Here is a 26,445-nt window from a genome sequence, read left to right as displayed (position 1 = left end):
TTCTGTGGTTTTTAGGGAATTTTTTTAACCTGGGAAGGAGGAAATCATCCCCATTCCCAACTCTGTCTGAATTTTGAGCGTGTAGCTTTGAGTGCTTCACCGCATTCCTCCCGCAGTGCCTCTCTGTTTGTGTATACTTGGTTTATTGTTGCTTTTTTTGCATTCACTCATTTCACTGTCAATTTAAGCTTAATGTCATTAAAATTGCTCTGGTTTGCTCTACTTAAAATTCTCCAATTAGAAGGCATTTTTTTTCTTTGGCAGGAACTGCTAAGTCAATTACTTTCTCCTATTTTGTATTTTTCCCTAATGACTCATTAGATAAGCACCTTTGCAATTGCCTGCAGGAAGCAATCAGCCCGCTATCAGCAAACGCCTCGCACAAATCAGGGGCAGAAAGCTCTGCAGGTTGAAGGCCGGGCATCAGACCTGGGCCAAGACAGCAATGTTTTCCCAAGGCCTCAGCACCCCAGGGATGCACAGAGCATCGCTGCCCTCCCAGCACAGCACTGTGGATGCAGGAGCAGCGGGTTGGGACTTGGTGGAAACATCCTCAGCAGTCTGAAGTCACTTTGGGTAACATCTCCATGTGCTTCATCTCCCCACCTTCCACAGCCCTCCTCCATGCGCTGTGCTGAGCAGCAGGGGAGCCTCACCATTTGCTGATCAGCTATTAAATGCTTGAAATCTAATTAATAGCGTCGCTCTAACTTTAGTCTGCTTGCAAAGCTTTGTTATCAAACTATGCCTAGTGAAACAAATGTGCTAATTAGCCACATTGGAAATAGGATGGAAGTAATAGCCCATTATTGTAAAATTGTGCTATTTATGCCCAACAATAACCATCCCTTGCAGGGAGAAACGCTGAGTGCTTGTTACTGTCTGGATGGGGGCTTAGTGTTGTGGAGATGGGGAGAGACGTTCAAGGCACAAACAGGGATTTATGGTGATGCAGAATGACAGGGCAGGGAGGTTTCCTTCCTTCAGCCTCTTCTGAGGATGAAGAGGTGTCTGTTAGCAGAGAACAGAAACTTGCTCAGTGCATATCAGGGCTGTGGTTCATTGCTAATATTGACCATTAGCAACCTGACTGTGTCTCACCTAGATGTAGAAGTTAACAGCGCATGCTCCAAGTGCAAGGTCTGCACCTGGGTCATGGCAGCACCCACTGTCAGTGCGAGCTGGGGGACATAAGGATAGAGCACAGCCCTGCCAAAAAGGACCGGGGGTACTGGTGGGGGGCAGCTGGACATGAGCCAGCAGTGTGCCCTGGCAGCACAGAAAGCCCAGCGGACCCTGGGCTGCAGGCAGAGGAGCGCGGGCAGCAGGGCAGGGAGGTGCTCCTGCCCCTCTGCTGTGCTGTGACAGCTCACCTGGAGCACTGCGTCCACAGGTGGAGTCCTCAGGGCAGGAGAGACGTGGAGCTGCTGGAGCGCAGCCAGAGGAGGGACACAGAAATGGCAGCAGGGATGGAAGCCCTCCCTGCGAGGACAGGCCGAGAGCTGGGGCTGAGCAGCACGGAGAAGAGAAGGCAAGAGAAGGAGAGCTGAGAGCGGCTCGTCAGCATCTGAAGGGGCTGTGAGAAGGGAGGGGACGGACTCTGCAGTGGGTGTGTGTGATGGGAGAAGGGGAGATGGCTTCAGACTACAAGAGGGGAGATTGAGGTGGAGCTGAGGAAGAAGGTTTGGCAGTGAGGGCGGTGAGGCGCTGGCACAGGTTGCCCAGAGAGGCGGTGGTGCCCCGTCCCTGCAGACAGCCAAGGTCAGGCTGGACGGGGCTGTGAGCACTGCTGAGCTGTGGGTGTCCCTGTGCGCTGCAGGGAGCGGCACCAGGCGGCCTTCCAGCTCCCTTCCACCCACACCATTCTATGATTCTACGATGGGACAGACGGGCAATGGCTGCAGGACGCTCCGCGCCGCTGTGCTGCAGAGCCCGGGCTGCCCACGAGGAGGCGGAGGTGCTGCTCCCCGCCGGGCTGAGCGGAGCTCACGTCCCTTTCGCTGCGGTGATGCTTCGGGGCAGCGTTCTCCCCTCGCGCTGCCGTCCCGAGGCGCTGAGCTCCTCCCTCCCTGCAGCGTTGCCAGAGGGGCTCGGTGAGGAGTTCGGGCCGACTCTCCCGGCGCTGCAAACCTTCGGCCAACGCGGAGCGGCGGTGCAGGAGCGCTCCCTGCAGCGCTGAGCTCAGCGGGCGCGGCCGGGATTCCTCGGCTCCCGCAGGAGATGTCTTTGCGGATGATTTATGCCGATGTTTTTTGCGGGGCGCGTTGCGTTACCCCAGCAACCGCTATGCGGCCTCCATCACCCCCTCGGGGTTGGAAGGGAGGCGGGGGAGGGGGCTGCCCCACGCAGGGACCGTCGGGGCAACTCGCTGCCCGGAGCTGGCGGCCTTCTCCTCCCGCACCTCCGCCAGATGAGCTGCCCCAGAACACCGGCGTCGAAGGGCAGCACCGGACTGAGGGCGGCCCCCCCGCCCCGACGGCCCCGAGTGCCCCCTACCCCCTCCCGCCCTGCTTCCGCCCTCTCCAGCTGTGGGGGGAAGGCCGCTGGTTGCATGTTTGCCGGGGCAGAGGGTGTGGGAAGGGGTGAGAGCTCTCTGAGCGCGTTAGCAGCTGCGGTGGGAGCAGGCAGCCAAGTTGGACGGAGGCTGTGGATGCTGCGCGGTTTCCTCCCCTGACTCATCCGAGCGGCCGGGAGGAACGTCGAGCACCGGGCCCAGCTGCAAGAGGGGCTGCTCCGGGCTTCCCCAGGGTGGGGCAGAGCTGCCCGGTGCCCGTCCCCCCGAGCAGAGCCCTCAGGCACCGCAGGAAGAAGACGGGGACCCGCGAGGTCCGTACTGCGGTGCACGGGGAGAATGCAGAGTCCCCTGCTGTGTCCCATCCCGCAGCGCTCCGCTGCTCCGCACGCGGCCGTCGGACCCCCGACGGTTGGCACTCCTCTGCGGCCGGGCCCTGGCTGCCCCCGGCCCCGTTTTCATGCGGGCAGGGCTCGGCTCTGCTGTGCCCTCCCCCGTGCAGCCGTGGGCCGATCTCCCCTGTAAGCAGCTGCGGTAGTGGGGTCACCCCACAGCCCGCTGGGTGGGGACGGGCGGGAGGGGCCGCGGGGCTCGGCGTCCGCCCAGGTGAGGCCCCGGACCTGCACGGGGAAGAAAGGGACTTTTGTCTTCGTGCCGGGAGCCGCCAGCCCGAGGGCAGCCCTGCACGCAGGGGGCACGGGGACTGCTTGCTATTTGACGGTAACTGAGCCCGACCCTTTGGCATTTGCTGCCTCTGCCTCTTCCCACGGCGGGAACAAGCGGCGTGTTTAGCAGGCTGCGGCGGGAGAAGAAAGGCCGCCTTGTCCGCGCCAGAGGTGGGGCGCCGGCCGGGGCGGTCGCACTCCCGCCCCGCATTCCTCTGCCTAAGGCTGCGTGTGCGGGGCTGCGCGGGACGGGGGGCTGCGCTGCAGGCGGAGGGCCGGGGGCTGGCGGGCGTCTCCTCTACGGGAACCGGTGAGGAACGGGCAGGGCGCTGCTGGGGGAAAGGAGCCGTCCCAAGCAGGGTGGGCGACGGGGAGAGCTGGAACCCGTGATGGGGTCCAACGGGGGGTGATGGGGCTGAGGGCAGCGGGGTCGAGTAGGGTCGTGCGGCAGGTGGCTGGCGGGAGTGGGGGCAGATCCTAACGGGGGCGGCGTGGCTGTGGCTGCCCCCCTTCATCCCCCCCCCGGGGAGCTGCACGCTGGTACGGCGGGGCTCTCCGTGCTGGGAAGGGTTAACACCCGCACAGGATCCCACCCTGGCTCCGCTCCCTTCCTATGCCGGAGCCCAGCCCCTCGCTGGCTTTTCCTCCGGACATCGTATCGGGGCCTCGGCGCTGGCGAAGCTGCGGGTAGGCTGTGGGGTCTCACGATGCTGGGGAGCGTGGCTCCCCTGCCCATGAGCAGCGGTAGGCAGCCCCGCCAGCATGTCGGGGCAGTGGGGACTCTGCGGCAGAGGCTCCCGCTCAGCGCCCGCACCAGGACCGGGTGGCAGGTAAGGGAAAGCGGAGGCTCTGTGTCTGCACCCGACAGGGAGCGTGGAGCTGCTCCCGAGTACCCAGGGGCTGTGCCTGTGCTCTGCCCGTCAGCTGGCACAGCCCTCCTGTGCGGTGCTGCTGCAGCACCGCTGAGCCCTCGCATCGAGCGGAGCAATCTGGGCTCCGTCCCAGCCCTGAATCTGACGCCTGCTGTTTTCCAACATTTCATTTTTTCCGTGGTGTGTAATAGCTGCCCGCTCGCCCCCACAGCTGTGTTCAGGGCCAGCCGGGCTGGGAGTGCTGTCCCTCTCCTCCTGGGACACTGTGAGCGATGCTGCGGGGAGCCGAGCCCGGGGCTCACACTGCACCCCACGTGCCTCAGCTGCTCTGCACAGGCTGTGGGGCCGGGAGGGAGAAGACCCTGTCACCGTGAGCAGCAGCTGGCCCCGGGGTCCCACGCAGGATGAGCCCACTCCCATGGTGGGACCAGCCTGCCCAGGAAGGGTTAAGCTGCATGCAGCCAGGCTTGAGCGGAAGGGAGGGACGTGAGGAGCAGACGGTAAATTTAGTAACCAGAGCGTCCCGGCACAACAAGCGGTGTGAGCGCCGGGCGAGGGAAATTGCCGCTCATGGGCCGCGTTCCTCCCTGTGGACAGGAAGGCCGTGGGTGGCTGCTGGCCTTGTGCCGTGTCTGTGCGTCATAGGGGCCAGGCCTGCTGCTGGGGGCTGCCCTCGAGGGGCAGGAGCGGGTTGGGGTTAGGGTGGGAGGCAGAGTGCGCGGCCAGAAAGTCCCGGGCTGCACAGAGGGGTGGGCAGTGACAGCTGTGTCCCTGCTGCCCCGCTGGCTCTGGGTGCTGGCGGTGGGAGGGGACGCGGCGCTGAGTTCATGCACCCCTTAATCTGGCTGCTGCCGGCCTGTGCAGAGATGGGGATGAAGGCATGCAGCTGGGTGCTGGAATCAGGCGTGTGTGGGTGTGCTGGGCTGCACTGTGAGCTGCTGTGCGCGGAGGCAGATGTTGCTGCAAACAGCTGGATGCTGCTCTGCTATGTCTGCCTGTGGCCATAAGGGCCCAGCTGTCGACCACTCCCAGTGTGTAGTGGGGTCTGTTTTCTGCAGCATTTGTGGAGTTGTGCCAGCGTGGTGGCTGCTTCGTATGATTAGCATGCAAGCGGGTGTTCCAAGGTGCTGGAGCCTGTGCTTGCTGGGCAGGGATGTGCACCAGCTTTGGGCAGCTGCTGCAAGGCTGGAAACAGGAGTTGAGTACAGGGTCTGCAGCAGAGCCAGAGCCCTGCACAGTTGTGCCCACACGGGCACTCATACCAATGCTTCTGTCTCTCCCAGCCCGTGCCTGACATCACCAGGCACCTCCGTGCGAACACAATGGAGGCTCCCAGCAGGACCACCACCAGCCCAACCCGCAGGGTGCAGACCATCATCCAGGTGAGGCTCAGGGCTGCGGCAGGCAGGGCGAGTCGTGCCCACCAGCACTGCCCCAGTGTGTGGCAGGGTCCTGCCTTGGTGGTAGAGAATGCAGGGAAGGGTGAAGAATTCTGGCTGCAGCAATACTGAACGTCTGTGGGAGCATGGAAGTGCAGCAAGGAGCCCTTCTCCTCCGTACCAGCCCTGCTGCAATGCTCTCCTCACCCACTCCTCACCCCGATCCTATTACAGGATCTGCAGTAAAGCCAATTGAGCTAAGTGGCTGCTGCCTCCGATCCTCTTAGAAACAGCCCAAGCTTCGGGGATCTTCCCTGCAGGACCTGACCTGGGCACACTCCTGCTGCAGCTCCCCAGGGCTGGCAGCATGGGAGGGAAGGAGTCCTGGGCTGTCTGCATCCTGTTGTCCTGCCTGGCCTCCACCCCTCAGTCTACATGACCATACACACACAGGCAGGTTAGGGGGCACATGGGTGCTTGCAGGAGAGGTGCTGCACAGAGCGGCCCAGAGCAGGCAGCACAAAGGAGCAGGCTGCTGCCACAGGTGCTATGTGCACCCCTCCCTCCCTTCTCATCCTGTGGTGGGGAAAGATAAGGAGCCTGTAAATATTTATGACCTGTTACTGCAGGGCACAGCAGGAACAGAGGCAGCTTCTGTCTCTGCTTGCTCCAGGAAGGGCCCAGCAGGACACTTGTGAGGGCTGCCCCTGCTCACAGCGCTACACAGCACTGACCTATCCTGCTCTGACCCTTGCAGAACAGCCCCCTGGACCTGATAGACACAGGCAAAGGGCTGAAGGTGCAGACAGAGAAGCCGCACTTGGTGAGCCTGGGCAGCGGCCGCCTCAGCACTGCTATCACACTGCTGCCACTGGAGGAAGGTGAGTGCTGACTGCTGGAGCATCCCCACCTTTGGGTGCACCCCAGTCCAGGCAGCTGCTTCTTGCCTGGGGTGGCTCCTGGAGGATCGCTGTGAGCATGGCTGGGAACCCATCTCACCACACAACAGTGGGGATGCTCAGCCTCTCTCTCTGCAGGGAGGACCACAATTGGCACGGCTGCAAAGGACATCGTCCTGCAGGGCCCTGGCCTGGCACCCGAGCACTGCTACATCGAGAACGTGCGAGGGACACTCACCCTGCACCCCTGCAACAATGCCTGCACCATCGACGGTGTGATGATCCAGCGGCCCACGCGCCTCACTCAAGGTAGGGCTGTGGATAGATCCCTGTTAGCAGATCCTGGGCAGGATCCGGCCGTCCTGGACACGGCCGTGCCATCAGATAGCACACAGGTCTCCAGAACCATCCTGCCACTGCCTGTCCCGCGTCCGCAGCTCCTGGCTGGAGGTGTGGTACATTTCGGGGGTTGTCTTGGCTCCGAAGAAAACCATCTCAAGACCTGTTGCTGATGTTTGCGAGGAGCAGAGGGCCCGGGTTCTCAGACGGCCCTGTGTGACTGTAGGGGCTTGGACCCCATCGTCCCTCCACAGCCACCCCGTGAGCGTGGGGGGAGCTCAGGGCGGTCCCCGGGAGAGGAGCGGGGACCCCAAGCGGCCACGACCGCGGGCAGCGCCGAGACGCAGAGCGCAGCGGGTGGCTTCCTCACGGCCGCTCTCACATTTTCCGTGCCTGCCCATTTTGTCCGTGAATCACTCTTTCTGGTCCCGGGGTCCCCACGCTGCCGCGCCGGGAGTGCCGTCCGTGCCCCGCGGAGCCGCCCCGCCCGTGCGGCTCCTCCCCGGGGCGGTCCGGTGCGCGGCTCCCGCTGCCCGGGCGGCGGCTGCGGCCAGCGGGCGGCTCGGGCTCGGTGAGTGCGGCGCGGCGCGGCGCGGCGGTGGGGGGGGACGGCCACGCGTATCCGTGCCCGGAGGGGCGGGGGGCGCAGCGAGGAGGGCGCCGGGAGGGGCGGAGGGAACAGCGCCGGTTCTGGGCTTTGTTTGGCGGCCCCGGGCTGCCGGCGCCCCGCGGAGCTGCCGCCCGTCGCCTCGCGGCCAGCGCCGTCTCGCTCGTTTATCGTCCTCCATCTGTCTGCATCGGTCTGTCGGGCCCGGGCCGTGGGGAGAGGGCGATGCCGAGCTGTCACCGGGTCGGGCTTCGGGCGCCGCGCCTCCGCGGGCAGCCGGGGCGGGGGCTCCGGGCGGGGGTCGGCTCCGGGCAGCCCGGCCCCTCCGACAGCGGTGGCTGCTTTCAGACTTTCTCCATCCGCCATTTCATTCATCGCCCGCGGTGTCGGGTTGCGCCGGAGTTAGAAATCCGGATCCTGCGCTCCTTTGACAGCCTCTCATTAGCGACGGTGATTTATCCGAGGCGCTCCCGGGGCGGGGAAGCCGCACAAAGGCCTGGGAGCCGCGGGCCGGGGGGGATCCCGCACTGCCGGGCGGGGAGGGGCGGCTGGCGGCGGAGCTCGGCCGGTGCGGAGCCCCCCGGAGCCGGGCGGGGGCCGTTCGGCCCCGCTGCTGCTGCAGAGTGAAGATGTTCCTCGCATCTTCCCTCGTACCCCCCGCAGAAGGCGGCTGGGTGCTTCGGGGGGACCGCGTGCTGCAGCGGGTCACCCAAGGGAACAATGAGAGCCGCGTGAGTGGAGGAGAAAAGGACCCGATGGGCGATGGGTGCGGGTGCTGTTGACATCCCCGTGTCCACACTTTCTGAACAGCACACACAGCTCCTTCGGGATGGGCACAGTGGGGTCGCGGAGCAGGAGGTTGGTGGCCACTGCTCTGGGAAGAGCAGCTCCTGGAAAAGCATGGGTCAGTTAGACCCATCTGCACGGGGACGCATTGGTGTGCTGAGAGGCTTTGCCAGCTGAACCCAACACGTGCAGAACTTCTCTTAACCTGGTGCAATCTGTGTTGACTGGAGCTGATCTGTGTGTTGGTGTCACACAGGGCTGCTCTTTGCCAGCTCCCTGGTGGGACCTGGAGTCAGCACGTGCTCTCCTGTTATTTCTGCTCCACCATAGCTGGCATAGGGTGATCTCTGTACACGCTCCCCCACTCCCCGCTGCCTGCCTGGGGATTTCCCAGCCCAGCTCCCTCCATCCGGACCCACCTGCTCTGCTGGGGCTGAGGCTGGGGCTGCACTTGGGTTGCACGCTGCCAGCTCAGCTGCTCCAAAAAATGCATCCCTTCCAGCAAGGGATTTTCAGCTGACAGCGAGCAGTGAGCCTCTCCCTGGGGCCCTGGAGGCGCTTCAAAGTGGGGTGTGTCGGCAACACGGCTGCCAGGCAGGAGCCTCGCACCGCCGGCGTGGTGCTGGCTGGCAGCAGCCCCGTGGGGAAGGCGGCTGGCTGTGTGCTGCCTGCTCCCAGCTCCCTGCGCTTACTGCACATGTGGGACTTTGGCACCGTGGCTTCCGGATGCTATTGTCTTCACACACCGGTGTGTGTGAAGAGTCGCCTTTTACAGCCCTTGCAGGGCGGGTGCGGGCAGCACTTTCCTCTGCTGCACATTGAGCTGCATCCAGGTGGTGGCGGAGCGGTGAATGCAGCTCTCAGTGGGGCTGCTGCCCTCCCTGTGCCACTCGGCCCTACTGCCCTGCCGGTCCCCCAGCGTGCAGCCGTGCAGGGAGCGACACGCAGCGTCTGAGCCGCCTGCGCTCAGCAGGGACCATCTGCAGCCTCTGCTGCTGTTCCCTGGGGCTGGCGCAGCCTGGCTCCCGTCCCTACATTCCTCCCTGATGGCGAATCGGCAGCCTTCCCTGCGAAGGCTCCGGGTTTGGGCCAAGAAGCAGCATTTTCCTACAGCGGACAGGAGCTGTCTTGTCTGCAGCTGGCGGCGGCACTGGAGTGCTGCCAGCCCTGCTCTGTGCGTGGCCCCAGCTGTGCGGGATGCACCCGGCTGTGGGGATGGCGGGCAGTGACCTGGATTCCAGCCGTGCCCCCCCCACCCCGGTGCTGAACCCCCTCTCTCCCCAGGGTGCACCATCTGCCTGGGCCAGGCGACCTTCCTCCGCTTCAACCACCCCGCTGAAGCCAAGTGGATGAAGAGCATGATCCCAGCAGGAGGAAGGAGCCCCGCGGCTCTTTATGGACTGCCAGCAAGTAGGTGGCCCTTCTTCATCCTGGTGGGGCTGTGGGGATGTTAGGAGTCTCCTTGTTTGGAGTTCTCCTGGGTACGGGTGGGAGCATAGTGCTGTGCAAGGTCATAACAGTGGGATCTGGATTCCTGTGATGCCCATTCATGGATGCTCTGTGGTGCCTTCATTGGCTGATGACTCAGCCTGGTGGCTGTGCTGATGTCTGTTAATTATTAATGGTGCCTGGGAAGAGTGTAACAGGTTTCTGCCCAACCCAAGCCCCCTGTTGTGTGTGGGTCTGGGGGCTGTGCTGCTACTGGGACAGAGCTCTCAGTCCTTGCTCAGCCCAGGAGTGTAGGGCTGCTGGGTGCATGCAGGCCCCCCTGCTGCCTGAGAGCTGCTGTTTACATGTAGGGCTGGCTACAAGGAGGCTGTGAAGGCCGTTTCCCTGGCTGCAGCACTTAATTGAAGCAGCTGCTTATCTCGCTGTGTCTGTCTGTAAGGCATGAGGTCCCTGCCTCCAGCCTGGCTCCAAGGGGGGGGATGAGACAGGCGCTGTGCTGATCCAGGCTGGCAGCTCCCACGTGCCATCCCCACACTGTCTCCATGGCTGTGCATCCCTGAGCAGGACACAGCTGGAGCTTTCAGCAGCACTGTTTGCTGCTGTCTGGCTCCCAGTGTAGTCCCTCCCCACTGAGGAGGTGGCAGGGACCTGCTTGGTGCTGGGACAGCCCCTGCCCTTTCCCAGTGGCAGCTGGTGCCAGGCACAGGATGCTGTGGGTACTGGAAGTCACCAGACACTGGTGCTTGTTGGGTCTGTGCAGCTGCACCCTGCTTATTATCACCAGGGCAGGATGCTGTGAACTCATGGTGTGATTTGTGCCATGTGCACAGTGCTGAGGGCTGGGAAAACATCAGGTCCTACAGCTGGGAACGGGGAGTAAGAACCTGAGGAGGTGCTGTGTCCCCTGAGCAACCTGCAGCTGCCCACAGCTGCTGCCCTTCTGGTCCCTGGTTGTATCTCTGTACCTGTGATATCAGGCAGGACTGCGTGTGCAGAGATGATGCCTGCTGCTCTGGGTCCCACCTGGGCCGTGGGACTGATGGTGTCTCTCTCAGCAGGGATGCACTCCTGGTGCGCATGAAGCAGGGGTCAGGTCAGTGTCAGGCCTCATGCTGGTGTTTGCTGCTGCCTATTTGTTTTGCTGTGGCAGCTCAAGATCTACCGATGTGGTGCTGCCCCATGCCAGTGTGGTGACACTGTTCAGGAGCAGCCACTGCTGTTATTAGCATGTCCTTTGAGTGACAGGCACATCGGTGGCACGCAGAGCTGTGTCCAGACACACCACGGCCTCGGGCCGGGATCAGGCAGGGAGGCTGCATGCCAGCATGCCTGTGCCCTCCTGGCTGGCTGTGCACAGTATGATTTTGCAGGCAGGAGCCTTGCACTGTGGGGAGGGAGAGTTTAATGGAAGTGAACTGAGCTTTGGTCTGCCAGCTGGGTGCCAGCCTCAATCTCCTGCCCCATCAGTGTGCTCTCTGCAAGCCCTGCAAGGCAGAGTGGAGCGGAGCTGGGCTGGGTGAGGGGCTGCCTGCAGAGCTGCGCTGCTCAGAAGCTGCAGGAGCAGGGCAGCACGGTGCCCCTGCCCACTCTGACTCCCTCCCTCCCACGTCTGCCCGCAGAGCCCGAAGCCCTGGTGAATGGCAGCCGCCAGCTGCCGGCACGGGAGCCCAGCCACAACTCCCTGGTGAGCTCCATCGAGAAGGACTTGCAGGACATCATGGACTCGCTGGTGCTGGAGGATCCGGCGTCCCCCAGCAAGAAGCCGCCGTCCCGCGGCCAGTCCCCGCTCTGCGCCATGGTGAACGGAGGTGGGCGCTGCCTCCTGTCCCCTCCGCTGAGCCCCGGTGCCGCCTCGGGGGGCTCCAGCTACGAGAACGCCTCGCCGCCCTTCTCCCCGCTCTCCTCGCCCGCCAGCAGCGGCGGCTACACGAGCCACTCGCCCAGCAGCCAGGAGCAGGGCCCGGCCGTGCCCCCCGTCGTGCCGCTCCGCTCCTCCAGCTACAACCACGCCGTGCAGCCCCCCCCGCAGCGCCCACCACCGCCACCCTACGGGGGCCCCAATGACACTCGGTCGGCGGAGAGCCCCCGCGCCTGGCGGGGTGCCCTGGACAGCCCGGCGGTCCCGCACCCCCTCCAAGAGCACAGGGCGGGCAGTCCTCGTTCCCAGCCGCCCGGCAGCCCCCGGGCAGCCCCCCGGACATTGGGCTCCTCGGTGCCGCGGGTTCGGGCAGCCCTGCAGGAGCGGCCGCCCAGCCCCTTCCGAGAGCCGAGGGACCCTCCCGCTCCCGGCCGTCAGCCCGCACCCAGGCTTCTCCCGGACGCCGTGGGACCGGCGCACGGCAGCCAGAGTGGCCGTGGGCTGCAGCCCCCCGAGAGCCCGCGGGCGGCCCGGAGGAACGTGGAGAGCATGCGGGAGCTGCCGCCCCTCAGCCCGTCCTTATCGCGCCGAGCCGCCAGCCCCCGGGCGGCCCCGGATGCCCCGTCCCCTCAGCCCCGGCTGGGCAGGGAGGTTCCTGGAAGCCCCCGAACCAGGCGCAAGGGCCACGAGGAGCCGAGCCCCGCGGGCGGGAGGAGCAGCAGGGCCGGGAGCCCCTCGTCCCCGCTGTCAACGGAGCCGTCCGCACGCCGGCCCAGCTTCAGCTCCTGCCTCAGCCCCGCACACAGCCTGGGCTCCCTGGCCGTGCCTTCGCCCCGGCAGAGCCCCCGCGCCCAGAGGAAGCTGTCGGGGGACGTGCGGCTGCCGGCGGGCGTGCGGGAGCGTAAGAACAGCATCACCGAGATCAGCGACAACGAGGACGATCTGCTGGAGTACCACCGGCGGCAGCGCGAGGAGCGGATGCGGGAGCAGGAGATGGAGCGCCTGGTGAGCCGAGGGGCGCGGGGGGCTGCTGGCTGTGGGAGGGGGTCCTGACCCGGATTTGGCAGCTGGAGCCGAGGCTTGGAGGGGCCGGGGGCAGCCCCGGCGAGTGCGAGGTGGCCTCTTTGCAAATGGCTTTGAGCTTCTGTTGTTTTCAAAATGTAGGCCTTTTCTCTCGGGGATTTTGCTGACGGCAGCTTGTGAATGATGTGAACAGGCTCCTAGGCTCGAGCTTATCCGGAGAGATTATGGCCTGGAGTGGCAGTTGGTGCCCCTGGTGTGCGGGGAACTGCTGCCTCGCACCAAGCCCCTCTGCTTGCAGCAGCCAGGGAAATCTGCAGGCTCAGCCTGGGGCAGTGCTGTTCTGATGCTTACGGCTGCCTTCGGTTGTGGATGTGTAATTTTTAGTGCCCCTGGGTTTGCAAAGTGAGGCGTGCCTTGCCAGGGCTGCGTCTCAGCAGGGACACGGTGGCTGCCTGTGCGTGGTGTGCAGATGCTGTTCCCGGCTGCCGACTGCTGGGAGGCTCTGTGGGCATTGCATCTCTATATTTAGGGACGGGGATAGAGTTTTTATAGAGCGAGCAGCTGCCTGGGTGGGGCTTGCCCTGTGCATCTGTCTCTCCCTGCTGCCCAGTGGATTGCTGGGAGCAGCCAGGGACTGTGGGGGCAGCTGGGCCAGGGGAGTGTTCTTTGGGGCCAGGGCAGCACAGCTTGGCCCTTGCTCACCCAGTTGGGCTGTGCAGTGCAGGAGATACGTGTGTGTCCCCACCGGCATTGCACCCAGTGCTGCCCAAGGCTGGTGTGGGGTACCGCCTGTGTTTCCCCAGGGAGGGCCCTGGGCTGATGGTTTGGCACAGCCCGCACCCTTGAGGATTAGAGATGCCCTGCAGATGCCCTGGCTGTGTTCACCTCCCCAGGTGCCATCCAGAACCCTGCTGGGTGCTTCCTGCCCTCTGCCCATCCCCATGTTGTGGCACGGGCAGCAGAAGCCCTGTTTACTCAGTCCTGAGTCACGGCAGGCAGACAGCCTGAATCACCACCTACAAATAGCCCCTTACAGAGGCAGCGCGGCGTTCAGCCGGGGCTGCTGTATGTAATTAGTCTGTCTCCAGCCCTGGGCATGCCACATGCACTGCAGGCCGATGCTCTGACTGCTGCCCAGGGCTGGTTGAGTGCACTGGACTGGGGCATGGAGCAGCGCAGCCCCCGGTGTGCAGAGTGCTGGAAATCCATCAGGGCAGCTGGGACCTTCCAGACACGGGCGATGTGCCCAGAGCTGGAGGAAGCGCTTCCAGTGTGTGGAGGTGGTGATGATCTGGGGTGCGTGGGAGTGGGACACGCAGGGCAGGGTGACACACAGGGATGCTGCTGGGAAACAGGGAAGTGCCCCAAGTCCTGCTGCTGTGGCTGTGGTGAGCTGCTGGCAGCCAACGTTCCCCAAGAAACAGTTTTCCTTCCTCAATGTGGGGATGTTGGTCCTGGCACGTCACGCTGTGGTCTGTGTGTATGTGCCCTGCTGCCAGATGGGCACTGCGTCCCCTCCCTGGGCACAGCAGTGATCCCTGTGCCCTGCAGCAATGCAGGCAGCCGTGCTGGTGAGGGACGTTTGTGGGCACTGGGATGGGTTGCTGCAGGTCTGCTCTGACCAAACCTCCCTGCAGGAGCGGCAGCGCCTGGAGACCATCCTGAACCTCTGTGCTGAGTACACCAAGACAGACGGCTCTGAGCTGCTGCCTGGTCATACGGATGCCGGCCGGCGGGCACCAAGGGGCACAGCAGGGCTGGGCCGTGCCGCAGAGGAGCTGGGTGTGCTGCGGCAGAGGGAGAGCCTGGAGAGGTCGGATGAAGAGAACCTGAAGGAAGAGTGCAGCAGCACCGAGAGCACACACCACGAGGTGAGGGGATGGGGATGTCCGGGCTGAGCCGTTCTGTGCTGTGCTGTGCTGACCTGCTCCCTCTGCAGCACGAGGAGCTGGCGGGCCCACGCGCCAAGGAGGCACAGCGGCTGGAAGAGGAGCGAGCCTGCGTGTTCGGCCGCCTGGATGAGCTGAAAGGCCGTGTCAAGGAGCTGGAGCAGCAGCTGCAGGAGACATCGCGAGAGGTGAGGGTCTGGGCAGCACCCACATGGGCAGTGGGTAGCAGATTGGGCTGGAGCGGCCATGCTGACACAGCTGTGTCACCCCAGGCAGAGATGGAGAGGGCGCTGCTGCAGGGTGAGCGGGAGTCAGAGGTGGCACGGCTGCAGCAGGAGCAGGAGGTGGTGCAGCAGCTGCAGGAGAAGCTCTCCGGCCTGGACGCCAGCATCCGGAAGGAGCGGGACAAGGTGAGCCCCGAGGCAGGGCTGTCCCCTTGGGGCTGTGACATGCTGTCCCCTGCCCTGGTGCCCATGTGCAGGGATGACGCTGGTGGGGTTCTCCCGTGCTGGAACATGTGGCTGGATTCTGCAGAGGCATTCGGTGACAGCTGCTGTGTCAGCTCCATGAGGTCTTCCCAGGTGTCTTCATGTGCAATGGGAGCACCAGTGTTTGTGCAGAGAGGGAGGAAGAGGAATGGGCGAGCGAGCTTGGCAGTGCCTTTCTCTCTCCTCTCTCTGTGCTCACATTGTGCCGGGCTCTGTCTGTCTGTGTGCTTGGTATTGGCGTGGTGTCCCTCAGCCCTGCCAGAGGAGGGCAGAGGCAGATGCTGGGGATGTGCTGTCAGTCTCACTGTCAGGATCGGTGCTGCAGGGCTGCCCTAGCACTGACCATGAGGCCTCAGCACTGCCCAGCTCACAGCCTTCCTGCAAGCTGAGGTTTGCAGCAGGCCCACTGGCTCTGCTGCCCGCGGGGATGCTTTGGTCACACACAGTGGTGGTGACTGCTTGAGCATCTGTAATGCTAGAGGTGGCTGGATTGTTCTCTTCTGAGCATTTTGCAGCTTTGGCCAGGAGCTCCCTGCAGGATGCTGAGCAGCAGCTCTGGGCTGCAGGGTGTGCTCCTGCTGCTCCTTCCTGGGCCTGGATTCTTTTTGCAGTCCTGGTGGGAGGGCAGACCACGTCTCGCCTCCCTGTGATTGGTCTCAGGCTGTGAGACCCCGACGTGCATTGCTCAGTGCCTGTGTGCAATTGGGGCCGTGTGGGGCTGAGCTGCCACCAGCACACCCAGCAGCACTGCTGCAGCGCTGGGGATTTGTGGTTTGTTTTTGATTTTCTGACCGTTTGCAGGCGTTTTCTCTAGTGAAAGACTGCGTTGTGCAGCGCTAGGAGAGGAGCAAAAAGAAGCCTCATTCCAAGAGTCTCAGTTGACTTAACCACCTGCTTTCCTATTCAGTCTGCACTAACTGGCTCTAACAGTGGCTGCTCTGAGCTCTGTCACTAACCTCTGACACCTCTGCTCTCCCCACTCACAGCCAGGTCTGGAGCGTGGGGCAGCAGCATGTCCCATCCACCTCTGCATCCTCTGTCCACTTTGCCCCCACATCTGTGCCCAGGAGGGAGGGATGGCCTCGGCTCACTGTGCTCCTGTGCTGGAGGGAGCAGGAGTCAGCTCCCCAAGGGGGTAGGGGGATCCTGCACCACTCCAGGGATGTGTCTTCAGTGCCAAGTGGGAGAAGGGCAGGGGCAGCTGTGGGACATGCTGGTGCCACCAGAGCCATTGCCACTGAGATGTGGCTGCTTTGGTGTGCAAAGACAGTCCTCAGAGGGGGACGATGTAGGCACATACACAGACAACACAGCACTGTTACCTGAATGCTGGGCAGCAGCAAATCCAGTAGAAGCCCAAGTGAGCAAAGGTGCTTGTGAGACAAGACCTTGAGGCAAAATACTCATGGACAAGATTCCTTCCCAGGATTGCAGGAATTTTCAGGATTTCTAAGTAATGTTCCAGCAAGGATGGGGCTTTCCTTGTTTGAGCAATGCACAAAAATGCAGCAGCGCACAGTCTGATGTGCCAGGGGGTTGTCCTGGCAGAAAGCCTGCAGGACAGAGAGCTGGGATTCCCAGTCCTTTTTGTGCTCCCTGCTCTCAGCAGCTCAAACTGGGGTTACATGTGGTGCCCTGCCAGCCGGGTGTCTCTGGCTGCACGGACTGTGGACAGAAACAAGCATTTGTTGTGCATCTGCCCTGCCACTAACGTGCTGAAGAACAGCCCAAGCAGCTCCACAAGGACAGCACAGACTTTGGTCTCCTATTGCCCAACAGGCAGCCACGCTGCTGCAGAGATGCACAGCAGCCACATCGCCGCCGCACTGGAGCTGCTCTGGCTGCCAGCAGCATCCTGGGTTTTGGGCACGTTAACAGAAGGCTCTGGTGGTGGTTGTGAGGATGGCTGTGTGGTAAAGCAAGGGCCTCTGGCAGCTCCTGGAGTCCTTTGATGGCAATGTGCAGGATTAGGATGACTTAACCCAAGTTGCAAAGCCAGGTCAACATTGATCTTTCCACTGTCCTTAAGTCTTTGGCATGGAAACATGAGACAGAGGTCCAGGGCTGGTCATAACCTCTGTAACGCTGCCCAGCCCAGGGTTCTCACGGCTTTTGCTCTCTCAGTCTCTTGGTAAATGCCCCTCTCTGGCTGACCCCTGTCTAATCCTGCAGCTTCTGCATGGCGCGGATTTGAGAAGTGTGTTTTCTCTCTTTTTTTTTTTTTTGTTTCCCTTTTCTGTTTTTTTTTTTCTTTGTTTTGTTTTGTTTTGTTTTGTTTTCGTTCTGTTTTGTTCTCCCCTAATTTAGGAAAGGGCAAAGATTGATGCTGAAAGGAAGGAGCTAGAGAAACTCCGGGCGCTTTACAATGAGTCGAAGAGCCACCTTGATAACTGCCCTGAGTCAATGCGGGAGCAGTTGCGGGAGCAGATGCGAAGGGTCAGTGTCTCACCCCCACCCCTCCTGGACCATGGCCCACCTCCCTCCGCTCCAGCTTAGGCCAGCTCTTCCCTGGCAGCTGGGGCCGCACTGAGAGCATCGCAGCCGGGCCGGAGGAGGCTGGCGCCGTGTTGGTAAGCTTGCTGCTCACCCGGCCCCATGGCACGGTGCTGGCTCCGGACCGGGCAGGGCACGAGCACGGATCTGCCCCAAGCATGCTGAGGAGGAGCCATGTGCCCCGCAGCACAGCCCCACGTTGAGCGTGGTGTCCTCTGCTGGGGTCCTTCTTGACCCCATGCAATGGGATCCGCCCCACACGTGGGCTCACAGAGCCGGGCTGTGCCCTGCCCGCCTGCCCACGAGCTGCAGTGCTCTGCGTCCAGATGCTGAGCATCTCTGAGGTGTGGAGGCGTCGCTGTGTCCGTGTGTCCGGCTGGGCACTGCCTGTGGAAGTTGGTCCCTGTTCTCCCAGGGTGCCGTCCCCAGGCTGCTTCTCGAGAGGGGAGCGCCAGGGAGCTCTGTGTCCCTGTGTGTGTGTGCTTCCAGCTATTTCCTGCGAGTGTTTATTTACACAGCACTGTCAGTTTATGTTAGCATCGGTCTGCAGCATTTTTTCCCATTATCTGGTATTTTCTGGTAGCTGCTGGCTCTCCTCAGTCTGTGGCTGAAGCAGCCCTCGCTGCACAGCTCTAGCACACAACTGCTTGCGTCCCCTTTCCAGGCTGGTGGTGGATGCTCCTGCATTTGACATGGGTCTGGGTGATAGCAGGTGCTGCCCGCAGAATGTGATGGGATGCTCAGGGATGCTCAGTGGTCCTGGTGTGCAGGAGCCCTGGCAGCTGCCCTGCGTGCACTGCACTCTATGTGGCCATGGAGTGGTGGTGGTCCCTTTCCTGGGGCATGGGAAGTGTGTTCTTGCAGTGAGAGCTCTGCCAGGACGGTGTTTGCAGACACTGAGTTGAGTGCCAGCATCCCAGGATGCCACATTATTTAAAGGCTGGGGGGCCAAAGGCATTTGTCTGTTGTGGTGCTGGTCTGTGGTGGATTTGCCATCAGCTTGGTGACATGGGTGCTTGCCATGCTCCCTGCGTGCTGCTTGGCAATGGTGATGCTGCTAGCACGGGGCATTTTCTGGCTCTGCAGCCTGGCAGAGCATCACCGTAGGCTGGATGGGATCAGGTGGGAGCAGCTGATCTGGATGCAGCTCCCAGCCATTGCGAGAAGCTCATCCCATGGGATCTGTGCCCAGTGCCTCCTCCACCACCTTTGCACTGAGGCAAGGGAGTGAGTGGCCACCCCATTGTGTGTCTGAAGGAAGCAGAGGCCCTGGAGACGGAAACCAAGCTCTTTGAGGACCTGGAGTTCCAGCAACTGGAAAGGGAGAGCCGGCTGGAAGAGGAGCGTGAGACGCGGAGCCAGCAGCTCCTGCAGAGCAGGGCTGAGTACCACCGCAGCATCGCCCGCAGGAAGGTAGGGACACAGGGCATCAGTCCCTTGTGAGTTGCTCCTCAGCACTCATGTTCCCAGCACCCCATGTCCGTAGCACCCCATGTCCCCAGCCCAGCCACGCTGCCAAGCTTCCCCTACCGCCAGCTCAGCCCTTGCCCATCCCCAGGAGCGGGTGGCTGCACTGGATGCTCAGGCTGCCCAGATCCGGCTGCAGAGTGCCCAGGAGGCTGAACGCCTGGCCCAGGAGAGGAACGATGTCCTGCGGCTCCTCCAGAAGGTAAGGCTTACGTCTAGGGCCAGAGGGTTGTCACACACTCCCTGGTCTTGCATGCTTGCAACATGGGTGCCTGAGCGTGCAAAATGCTCCCAGGGGGTCACAGGTCACTGCAGCATCCCACCTTGCAGATGTTGCTGATTAGGCTGAGAGGGGATCCTGCCTCCTCTTGCAGCAGGGGTTGGCTGTTAAGGTGTGAGATGGGGCCTGGCCACCACATGATGATAACCTTCCTCCTCTCTCTGCTCTTGTTGTGTGCTCAGGAGAAGGAGAAGCTTGCGTCTCTGGAGAGACGGTACCAGCTTGTCACAGGTGGCAGGAGCTTCCCAAAGATGTCCTCAGCTCTCAAAGAGGTAACTGGGGAGATGGGGCACTGTCCTGAGAGCTGCTCTCCTGTGTGCTGGGCTGTTCCCATCCCCAGGGACAAGACTGGGGCACTGCAGTTTATGTCTGCAGCAGTTCCTCTGCTTCCCAGTGCCATCTGTCTAAAGCTGGGCACTTGCACTACTCCAGGCTTGTCTGTGGGCTGCAGGGACTGACATCAAGTTGGGAGGGAGGGAAATGCAACATAAGTGGGCTTGGGAGCAGCAGCATCTCCCGTGTCAGACTGCTGGGATGCTGCAGGAGCCTGGGCAGACTGCAGGAGCCCTGTGCCAGCACGTGTTGTTAGTGGGTGGCATGGTGGGGTGCCCTCAGGAGAGGGGATAGCACAGCTGCAGAGCACTTTCCAGTCTGGCTCTGACCAAGCTGGGGCTGCAGTGCTTCCCAGCCTGCTCCTGTATGGCGGGGTGCCCTCGTGCCTCAATGTCCTACTGCCTACCTGGGCATGTGGGCTGCTGCTGCTGCTATGAGCCTTCTGCCTCTGCGTGCCTCGCCTATGTGATCTTTGCCTTCCCACAGGAAACCCTCCATATTTCAGAGCCTTATGAGCTGCTGGAGGGAACTAAGCCCCTGAGTCCCCCACTAGGAGCAGCTGCCTCCTTAGCTTCTCCTTCTGCCCACTCCTACCCCAAGATGCAAGAGGTAATGGCACTAACTGCATGTGCTTGCGTGCTTGCCCTATGCAGGGCGGGCTGAGCCTGTGTATGGATATCCTTGCTGGCAATGGGGTGGGTGCCAGACCCCTAATGATGCCTTGAGGCAGCATGTCACACCCTGTAGCAGCAAGCTGAGGCAGTGCAGACAAGTTCTTCCCCATTTAGCTATCTGACACTTGAGCTTGGTAACACCAGCTGCCTGTCCCTGCCATGCTCCTCCTGCTCCGGGCTGTACCCAGCTCGGCTGGTGCTGAGCTGCTGCCATCTGCTTTAATCCTGGTGCAGTGTGGATGCCCCACATTTCGCCTTTGCTTAGCACTGGCTGAGGAACTGCCTTCCTGCAGTGGTGCTGGGGCAGCTTGAGGCACCTCCTATTGCCATGGTGCCATCTTGCCATGGATGGCTTGTGCCTGGGGACCTTGGCGACTCCTGGCTCAGGCTGATGGAGCCGTGGCAGTACAGGCTGGAGTCTTCTGTCTCTAGCGTGTGGTGATGCTGCATTTAAAGCAGCAGACAGGCATCGTGCTGGGACTCCCAGCCCTGCTTTCAGGTAGCTGCAGAAGGGGACGATAGCAAGCAGGGAAGGGTTCAGCTGGCAGCGGTGGGTCGCGTGTGTGCATGGGGAGGTTTGCTCCTGTTTTGAGGTCAATGCCATGAGGCTAGCACATAGGTCTAACTCTCCTCCTTCTCCGCCGTGGATTTCTAGGAGTACATGAGGCTGTCTGACGTTTTCAGGTTCTACAGCAATGCATACGGCTCCAGCCTGGACACTAAAGCTTCTGCTGCTGCTCCCGCTGCTGCTCAACACTCTTTCTTGCTTGCTGTGCCCCCTGCAGCCAATGAGGTACCTGCCCTAGAGCATGCTCGGGTTGCCTGCCTGGGGCTGTGGTGGGCTGGCCATGTGGCCGCCTCCTGCACCCAGTGCTCAGAGCTCACCTCTTCCCTAGGCTGGGCAATTTCTTTTGCTGCAGCTGAGCAGGGAGGAGCGGTGGGAGCAACCCAGCCTTGCTAGGGAGCACTTCTTGTCTGCTCCGTGCAGGGTTCGCCCTCTGAGTGCTGGAGCAGAGCTCAGGAGCAGAGCAGGGAGCAGGTAGATCAATGTGGCAGCCCTTTGCCTTTTGGCTCTGGGGATCTCTCAGGCTGTGGTCACTGCACCTATGCAGGGAGGATGCGGAGCAGGGGGGAGCAGAGCTTTGTCCATGCTGCACGCTGCCTGGGCTGGGGGCATGATGAGGGAATGGAGAAAGGATGTCTGAGGTCCATGCTCTGCGCTCTGCAGCATCAGCGTCACCACATGCTGCCCTTTCTCCTGGGGATGCTGATACCTTTTCTGAGGGCTTCTCCCCATCGCTGTTTGCTTGCTCCTCTGTACCTATCTCTGCCTGGCTGTCCTGGCCCACAGCCCTTCTTCACAGCTCACTTTGCTTCTCTCTGCCCAGTACGTGACCATTGAGCAGCTCTCAGGGATCCTGGGCAGTGTCAGTGCCCCTGCTGGTTCCCCACTGGGCCGTGCCCCTCCAGCTTCTTCATCCTCAGGCTGCACTCCTCTTCCTCCTTCTCTGCCGGCTCTCTCTTCTCCCTCCATCTCCGCAGAGGTTTGTGTCCCATTTCCCTCCCTGTATCCCCAAGCATTCCCTGGGCAGAGAGAGGTGCTAGCAGGCTGAGGGGCACATACAGAAAGGGATGAGGTGCCCAGGGTGCTGCTGAAACAGCCCAAACAACGGCATGAGCTGCAGCCCCACTGCTGCCTTTGCTGTTCTGCTACCTGTGTGGCAGCAACCCGAGCTCTGCCCGGCACGTGCTGGGCTGCTGATGAGCAGGGGTGTCCTGGAGCTTCTAGGGCTTATCCAGTGGTCACCAGGGTCCCTGGGGTCTGTACCTCGCCTGCCATGCCCCTGCTACCTGGGGCCAAGCACCACACAGGGCAGTGATGCTCTGATCTCTCACTCTCTTTGTGTCTCTGTCTTTGTGTTTCTGTCTGTCCCTCCTATCTCATGCGGTGTCTCTTCAGATGGAGAAGCAGCTTCCAGGGGGCCCACTATGGCTCCCAGCTCTTGATTTAGAGAAGTGGTACCAGGAGGTCATGGCTGGCTTTGAGACCTCATCTCCTGTCTCTCCTCCTTCTTCCCCTCCTCCACTTCCAGCTAAAGCTTACTCTTCTCAAAAGCCTCTCCAGGTAATGCCCTGCTCCCCCTGCAGCTGCATGGGGCTACAACTCAGGCCTTGGGGATCGTATGGTGCCACTGTGCTGGGGGAGGCTTATGGGCCAGGGGAGCTGGCAGGTGCTCAGCTGGATACTGGAGCCTGCAGCAGTGTGGGACCACTTCCTCCAGCACCACTCTGTGCTGGTGCGTCAGCTGTCACCATGGCGAGGGCACTGTCAGGATGTACAGCGTGCACAGGGCAGGAGTGGTGTGGGAGCTGGTACCGATGTTGGAGCTGAAGCTCTCAGCCCGATGTGGGAATTTTCAGCCTCTCTTTCCTTACTCACCTCTGCATCTTTGTGCCCAGGTCTATCGTGCCAAAATGGAGGGTGACACTGGTGCCCTCACCCCTCGGATGAAGAGTGGCACCCCGTCATCCTCACAGCTCAACATTTCTGTGCTGGGCCGCAGCCCCTCGCCCAAGGTATGGCCATGGTGGGAGCTGTGCCCCATGCAGGGCTGCTGCTGCCCAACACCAGCCCCATCCTGAGTGCACAGGGTAGTGCTTAAAACATGCTGTATTGCCCTAGGGTCCCCTGCATGCCCCGAGCCATGCAGGCAGCCTGCCACGCAACCTGGCAGCCACACTGCAGGACATCGAGACCAAACGCCAGCTGGCCCTGCAGCAGAAGGGTGAGTGCCAGCTCCACACTGCCGCAGTTCAATGGGGCTGTGCTCCCACTGGGCATGCCTTTCTTCCCAGACACGCAGAGCAGCCCAGGCTGTGGTGGTGGTCCAGCTTCTCTGCACAGCTTGGCAGAGGAGGGAATCTGGCTATGTCTCTACCCACCCAGCCAAGGGCAGCGGGATCAGCCAGGGCCATGGCAGCCCTGTGGGCAGCAGCCAGGCTCCAGCAGGACACAGTGCCTTGCTCACGGTCTCTTGCTTTTCCCCTCTCTCCCCTTCCCTCAATCCCTCCGCCTGATGGTGCATCTCCAGCCGACCCACTCCCAGCAGAGCCCTTGCAGCCAGGCGATGTACCAGGTAGAGACGTGGAGCGGCTCGGATTGCCTAGAGTAGCCCCAAGGCAGAAGCATGGCTGTTTGCTGATACCTTCTGTGTGGATGGGGAGGGGGCATGGCTAGCCAGGACTCCAGGGTGCTGTCAGTGTCTGCTTATGGACAAACCCCTCAACCCCTGCAGGCATTCTGCACGACATAGGAGCTAAGAGAAGCCTCAGTGCTCTCACATCCCCCAGGGACATGGGAGCTCAGGTCCTGCCTCATCCTCCTGAATGCTGTGCTGCATGGACAGACAGTGCCTCTGGGACAAGAGGCGAAAGCAGGCATGCTGCAGGGCTGCGCCATGGCCAGCACCTCTCTGCAGCATTCTTTAGGCCAGAGCTACTGCTCCCAGAGGCTGGGCTTTGGGCTTGGCAGGCACGATCCCAGGCTGTTCCCCTGCCAATGCTTTGCCAGCCTGCTCCCGCCAGCCTGACGCATGCGCTCCTTGGCTGCCATCGCCGCGTGTGTCGGAGCGCAGGCAGGGCCCTGTGCCAAGTGCTGACCTGGAACAGCAGCTGCTGCGTGTCCCTGGGGAGGGTTGTGCCGCATGTCAGCCCTGCGCCTGGAGAGGAGCACTGGGGGAGCTGCCACAGCTCTGGCAGCTGTGAGCGCAGCGGGGCCTGGCTGCTGGGTTGAACCTCCCAGCCCTTCTGAGGAGCCAGGGCCAGCATCAGGGCACAGTCTCTCACTGAGCCCTGGGCCCAGCTCCTCCTGGCAGGTGCTACTGCTCACGAACCAGAGCCACGGCTGCAGCCCACCTCCATCCCCCCTGCCCCACTTCAACCCCTTTCATTCCCATGGATGCTGAGCCAGGAGTGCAGCTCCTGAGCATGTGGTGCTCAGCAAGGCATGGTGCTGCTGCAGAGCCAGAGCCGGGCTCTTGAGGACAGCCCTGAGCCAGGCTGTGGCAAACTCTGAGTGCGGCATTCCATTGCAGCAGCTCTGTGTCCTTCCATGCCCAGCCAGCAGAGCCTGCAGGCCCACAGCTGCCTGCCGACCTGCTCTCTCCTTCTTCCCGGGGCGCAGGTCAGCAGGTGATTGAGGAGCAGAAGCGGCGCCTGGCAGAGCTGAAGCAGAAAGCAGCGGCCGAGGCTCAGTCGCAGTGGGAAGCCTTGCACGGGCAGCCCCCCTTCCCCCAATCCTACCCTCCGCTCATGCATCACTCCATCCTCCATCACCACCACGCCCACGGTGCGGGCCCACGGGCCGAGGAGCTGGACCACGCATATGACACCCTCAGCCTGGAGAGCTCGGACAGCATGGAGACCAGCATCTCCACAGGCAACAACTCAGCCTGCTCACCTGATAACATGTCCAGGTAATCCTGGGGCTGGCTGTAGGCCCTAGGCTGAGCAGTGCAGGAGTGTAGGCTGCGTGTCTTCTTTGGCCCAGAGTCCTTGCTGTAGGCATTGTAGCTACCTGCTGAGCCAGGATTCCCTTCACACCTGAGGGGTGCAGCCTGACTGCAGAGACAAGGGGGTGTGAAGGGGCTCTTTATCACTGCTGTGTTGTGCAAGGAGGGGCTTGAGTGCTGCATGAGAGCTGCCTGATGCAAGCTGTCTGCTATGACACCTTCATGGCACCATCCTCCATCCCACGCTCACCTGCAGCTTCTGCCAGCACCAGCTCTGCAGGGCTCACCCTGTTGGAGGGATGGGGACCAGCGTCTTGTCCTTGCCCCAGCCAAGCACTGGGGCTTTGCTGCTGTTTCCTGAGAACCTCCAGCAGCGCTGAGTTGTGCTGAGCCAGGCCCTGGCACAGGCAGGGCAGCAGGAGTTATGCTGTGGGTGTGTACTGACCCAGTGGTGTTCAGTTGTCTGCAGGATGGCAGCTGTGCTTGTCTTGCAGTGCAAGCGGGATGGACGCAGGGAAGATAGAGGAGATGGAAAAGATGCTGAAGGAGGCACATGCCGAGAAGTCCCGGCTCATGGAGACCCGGGTGAGCAGATGTACCCCTGGGAGCAGGCTGGGAGCGGGACAGGGGCTGTGTCCCTGATCCATTGGGTCCCCAAGCCTGAGCACCTCTACACCTGCAGGAGCGGGAGATGGAGCTGCGCCGGCAGGCACTGGAGGACGAGCGCCGGCGCAGGGAGCAGTTGGAGCGCCGGCTGCAGGATGAGACGGCCCGCCGGCAGAAGCTGGTCGAGAAGGAGGTCAAGCTGCGGGAGAAACATTTCTCGCAGGTGTGGGGCTTCGGGACAGAGCTCTCAGCTCCTCCTGGGATGCCGCAGCTCCCTCCGCAGGCAGGGACCTGCCACTGGGCTCGGTGGTGCTGATGGGTGCACAGCGCTGTGCCCGCACAGCGAGGTTTGCAGCATGGTGTTGCTTTCCCAGGCTCGGCCTCTGACGCGGTACCTCCCCATCCGTAAGGAGGATTTTGACCTGCGGCTGCACATCGAATCCTCGGGGCACAGCGTGGACACGTGTTATCACGTCATTCTGACAGAGAAGATGTGCAAGGGCTACCTGGTCAAGATGGGAGGCAAGATCAAGTCTTGGAAGAAGCGCTGGTTCGTCTTTGACCGCATGAAGCGCACCGTCTCCTACTACGTGGGTGAGTCCCTGGGCGTGCCAGGCAGTGCTCAGCCCCAGCACCACGGCCAGGTGGCTGTCACCGCATCCCTTCCCCATGCCCCTGCTAACGTTGCTTTTCTCCGTGGGGCAGATAAACACGAGACAAAGCTGAAAGGTGTCATCTACTTCCAAGCCATCGAAGAGGTGTACTACGACCACCTCCGGAGCGCCGCTAAGGTGAGCCCGGGCTGTGGCTGCTGCGTTGTGTCCCGGCATATGGGTGGGTGGGAGGGGCCAGGGGAGCCCACTGCCATGCTGACCCTGCACTCTCCTTGCAGAGCCCCAACCCCGCGCTGACGTTCTGCGTGAAGACCCACGACCGCCTCTACTTCATGGTGGCCCCGTCGGCCGAGGCCATGCGCATCTGGATGGACGTCATCGTCACGGGGGCCGAGGGCTACACGCAGTTCATGAACTGAGGGCCGAGCTGGGCGAAGCCGGGCGGCACAGAGCTCTGCGGGCGCGGCCACGGGCGGGTTTTTTGTTTTTTGTTTTTTATGTTAACTTTTTAAAAACAATTTACTGGAAACGCGTCAGAGCACTGAGATGTGAAACCGGGCGGCGCGGGGCCGGGGAGGGGCGGGGTCCTCCGGCCGCCAGGGGGCGCTCGCGGGCAACGGACGGCCCGCTCCTTTGTCACCGCGGAGGTACTGCTGCGCGCACGCGTCGCGCCGTCACGCGAGCTTCCGCCCACCCCGGCG

At 62.2% G+C, this 26,445-nt stretch overlaps 1 protein-coding gene across 16 annotated transcripts; it reads left to right on the top strand.

Moving 5' to 3' along the window:
* The first annotated feature begins 3,242 nt into the window (after positions 1 to 3,242).
* PHLDB1 (pleckstrin homology like domain family B member 1) lies at positions 3,243 to 26,436 on the top strand. 16 transcript variants are annotated; one of them, XM_048968359.1, is made up of 25 exons: positions 3,243 to 3,348; positions 5,333 to 5,431; positions 6,186 to 6,309; positions 6,466 to 6,636; positions 9,344 to 9,469; positions 11,128 to 12,371; positions 14,027 to 14,260; positions 14,329 to 14,466; positions 14,551 to 14,688; positions 17,074 to 17,202; positions 18,517 to 18,672; positions 18,818 to 18,928; positions 19,189 to 19,278; positions 19,826 to 19,948; positions 21,402 to 21,557; positions 21,974 to 22,138; positions 22,474 to 22,590; positions 22,697 to 22,799; positions 23,106 to 23,150; positions 24,197 to 24,488; positions 25,019 to 25,109; positions 25,207 to 25,353; positions 25,505 to 25,724; positions 25,836 to 25,921; positions 26,023 to 26,436. In XM_048968359.1, the coding sequence occupies exons 2-25, from the start codon at positions 5,372 to 5,374 to the stop codon at positions 26,161 to 26,163; spliced, it is 4,407 nt and encodes a 1,468-aa protein (XP_048824316.1). In that variant the 5' UTR covers positions 3,243 to 3,348; positions 5,333 to 5,371; the 3' UTR covers positions 26,164 to 26,436. The 16 variants fall into 16 exon arrangements, with proteins under 16 accessions (XP_048824316.1, XP_048824315.1, XP_048824325.1 ...); XM_048968358.1 differs by lacking the exon at positions 3,243 to 3,348 and adding an exon at positions 3,366 to 3,487 and having other exon boundaries at positions 26,023 to 26,434; XM_048968352.1 differs by lacking the exon at positions 3,243 to 3,348 and adding an exon at positions 3,808 to 4,007 and having other exon boundaries at positions 26,023 to 26,435.
* The last annotated feature ends 9 nt before the right edge of the window (positions 26,437 to 26,445 follow it).

The sequence above is a fragment of the Lagopus muta genome, chromosome 22 (genome assembly GCF_023343835.1).
Source record: "Lagopus muta isolate bLagMut1 chromosome 22, bLagMut1 primary, whole genome shotgun sequence".
NCBI classification, from domain to species: Eukaryota; Metazoa; Chordata; class Aves; order Galliformes; family Phasianidae; genus Lagopus; species Lagopus muta.
Note: the sequence above shows the minus strand (reverse complement) of the source record. Positions and strands in the feature narration are given on the sequence as shown.